The sequence below is a fragment of the Cetorhinus maximus genome, chromosome 1 (genome assembly GCF_964194155.1).
Source record: "Cetorhinus maximus chromosome 1, sCetMax3.hap1.1, whole genome shotgun sequence".
Lineage (NCBI taxonomy): Eukaryota > Metazoa > Chordata > Chondrichthyes > Lamniformes > Cetorhinidae > Cetorhinus > Cetorhinus maximus.
The window spans coordinates 115,774,783-115,778,470 of NC_135879.1; the positions used below are offsets into that span (position 1 = coordinate 115,774,783).

Consider the following 3,688-nt stretch of genomic DNA (forward strand, 5'->3'; position numbering starts at 1 on the left):
CGCTGCTAATCATCCTCAATAATTCCTTCCTATAAGCCTAGAGCATTCCCTTGATGCCCTTGCCACATGTTATTCTGACCATCCACTGTGCTTGATTTCTGGATTAAAATGTGTACAATAAATCTATAAAAATACATTTTTTAAAGTTTGCTATATCATATTACACACATGGCTCTCCTGTTGTCGCAACTGGTGAAGATGTTGCTGTGTTGGAAGCCGGGCATTGTCACTTTTGTATTGTCACATGTGAGCAAGCAGCTATGCGATTGATACCTCCCAATATCCGGCTGACAGCAAGAGAAATGAAAACGATTTACAAAATCAGACACGTTCTGTTCCGCCAGTTTACCGCCAAAGAGTAGAAGGTTTAAACTATTCGGGCAGCAGCAGATAATTTAACCTTTATTTTACTTATATTTTGCAGTTTATTATTTGTGCCCCTTTAAAATTTGGGCATTTTTGTTGGTTTAATTTTGGTTGGTGAGACTTGTGCCCTCCTGATCGACCCATCAGGAGAGTAGAAAGTGAAAAGGAGTCCAGTATTTTTGTTTATTAGATGTACGCAAATCCTCTCAAATGAACAAACGTTTCCATGAAAACTGCCGGGTTTTTATTTTGATCTGCGCTTTACTGCTTGAACTTTTTCTTTTACTTCTCTGTTTCTTGAATCTGCCGACCCCTTTGGCAAACTTGGTGCCAGACAATTATTTATAGACAGGGATTTCGCCACTCCACACTCTCATATAGTTTCTCCTCTGGAGCATGGATGTAATTTGTGGGTTCGGCTTTGATTTAAAATGCAGCAACAATAAGTGCGCTCAGGCTGACACCCTGGGACTCGGAAACTGCGGGGAGGGGCTGTTGTGGCTCGGGGGATGACGTGTTGTTGTGAAGTTGCCCTCCTCTCTAGTTGTGTAACTTCTGCACTCAGTCCTTGTTGCTTGTGTTCGGCCGGTTGCGGACAGTGCAGAGCACACCTTCCTCACATTACAGACAGCAATAATGTCCCAGCTTTACCAGGACAGCTACAAGATAGTGCGAAACCTGAATGGAACTGGAATTGTAAACATATACAGTTCAGCGCTGCAGTTGCTGTTGCTCAGTGGGATGCTTGCATTGAAGGTGCCCCAGACCCTGGGTCATTTGAACACCCAGAGCATTGTTGGGATGTCAGACCAGCTGAAGGAGATGTGGCTCAAGATGAGAACCCCAAATCGCGGTCGGTACGACTCTGAGCGCTTCGCCGTGTGTCACATGCAGCGCAGCTTGGACCTGACCGCCGATCTGCCCACTGTAAGCGGCTACATCGTCTTCTACCAAAACGGCCCCCGGGCCCAACTCCAGGCGTATTTCCAACTAGCCGGGTTCCCACAAGATGCTGAGCAGCCCAAGCGGGCTATCCATGTCCACAAATTCGGGGTCCTGAGCGGCATCTGCTCCTCCACCGGACCCCATTTTAACCCGCGGAACGTCAATCACCCTAACCACCCCGGGGACTTCAACAACTTCCAGGTGAGGAACAGCACGATCGTTAAGCACTTGAAGAACCTGAGGGCCAGTCTGTATGGAATGAACACGATCATTGGCCGCGGGGTGGTCTTACATGCGCATGAAGATGATCTGGGCCTCGGTGGTAACCCAGCAAGTCTCCAGAATGGAAACTCTGGGAAAAGGCTGGCCTGCTGCACTATTGGAGTCAGCAATGGAGACCGTTGGAAGAAAATGGTGCCCAGTGTCTGAAGCAGAGTATCCGCATGACCATGTCAGCCAATTCCACCTGTTCTCTCGCCTCCACACCTCCATGGAAACGTGTGCCCAACACGCCCAGCTTGCATTGATATTATTGTTGCCCCGTGCTAACTCAATCAGCAAGCAAATATAGCCTAATCATATAGCTTGCATCTCCCTGATACAGGCACCAGAATGTAATTCTCCATTTAATCTTACTGTATGAATTATCGGTTTCAATTATTTAATCCGGCATTACTTCTCGCTATCTGTCCTGTACCGCGGAAATTAGGCTAGATGGTGCGATCAGTACAGACAGCTAGTCAAGCCTTTGAACGGCCTGACATGTATATGTTATGTAATCGCCAATTATCATTAATTATATTTTCTGCTGCTACATTAGCTGTAAGATTGTTGATCTGATCCTTTCGTAACTTATAAGAGTTGCCCCAGGCTGAATCTAGCGGAGAGCAGCCGATACGCTGAAACGTGATGAGTTGAGACTGAGTACATATTATCCAACGTCCTCAATCGATTAGGACTGTGTACAATCAGCTTTCAAGATGGTATTCAACCGTTTGGAGTTATTATATGTTTCTGTCTAGAGGCCTGATTGGCATAAGTGTGTGTACACCAAAGTTTAATTCTGAAATGCTTCTGCAAGAGTTCTTCACAGCTACGTTCCAAATATTAAGTTTCACAACTCTTTAATGATTAGAATAATTTTCCTAAACGCTCGAATGACTTGTGCTGGAACATGAAAATGAAAATATAAATAAATTAATCATCTTGTGCTTTGTTTTGCCTGTTTCACTTCATTTCAGCAAAAAAAGTTACAGAATTGTTCAAAGCTGAACAGGATGCTCTGATTGTGCAAATATACAATCTGGAGGAGTAAACCTTTACTTCGAACACATTGAATAATTAAAACTATTTTTAGGGAGTATGTCTTTAGCAATGAGAGGTCATTCTTGGAGTAGTGAAATACATTTCTGAACTAATAAGATCTGGGAGAGGTGACCTGTTACTTGGAGCTGTTGGCGCGCTTGCTTTACTAATTTATTTTTCAACGGCCAATGGTGTTTACTATTGAATTGAATTTCCATCCACACCATCCCCAGCCCAGTATCTGTGACAGATGTAAACTTATAAATCAATAGTTTAAGTGCCGATGGTAGTGCACTTATGTGGAGTTGGATGGTTATGGGTTCAAGCTCTACACAAGTGACGTCCACATATTTCAGTGAAGTACTGAAGGAATGCTGCATTGCCAGGGGGTTATCTTTCAGCTGAGCTGTTAAACTGTCAAGCTGTTCATACAGATGCACAAGTTAAAGAGAAGCTGAAAACTTAAATGCTTTCATCCAAACGTAAACCAGGTTATTTCATTATTTCATTGCTGGCTGTGGGACTTTACTTTGTGCAAATTGATAGCCACGCTTGCGTACAAAAGATAGTGAGTACACTCCAAAAGCAATTTATTAGTTGTAAAGTGGTTTGGAGAATCATAAAGGTGTAAAAATACTTGTCACCTTGTAGATTTTGCATATTTTCTAAAAATAAAAGACATTATGATTTAGCAAACTGAATTGGTAATGGTGAATAATACAGAAATAACAGCAATACTACCATGAAAATCACATGTTTTTAAAAAAAACTTTTACATTAATTAGTGTTAATTGGCATTGAAGTCCTAGCACAGTCTAATATTGATCATTTCTGTTGCATTAGCAAATCTCACATTTGGCAGCAACAGGGGTGGTATATTTGGTCACAATGCCCCTGGATTCTAAAGAGGGAAATGGTCAAGGTCCTTATTCTTGATCACTATACAATAACCTTGTGTAGAAATATGTGTAATAGATTGAGAAACAGGATCACCAGATTTGTCCACTGTTTGTCAAGATTTGTACATGAATAATGGCCATTTGCGTGGAATATCGGTGTACAACTGCAGTCA

General features: G+C 42.4%; 1 protein-coding gene across 1 annotated transcript; it reads left to right on the forward strand.

Annotated features, from left to right (window-relative positions):
- The first annotated feature begins 912 nt into the window (after positions 1 to 912).
- sod3a (superoxide dismutase 3, extracellular a) lies at positions 913 to 2,523 on the forward strand. Its single transcript, XM_078545765.1, has one exon. The coding sequence runs from the start codon at positions 1,003 to 1,005 to the stop codon at positions 1,738 to 1,740; it is 738 nt and encodes a 245-aa protein (XP_078401891.1). The 5' UTR covers positions 913 to 1,002; the 3' UTR covers positions 1,741 to 2,523.
- Positions 2,524 to 3,688: the final 1,165 nt, after the last annotated feature.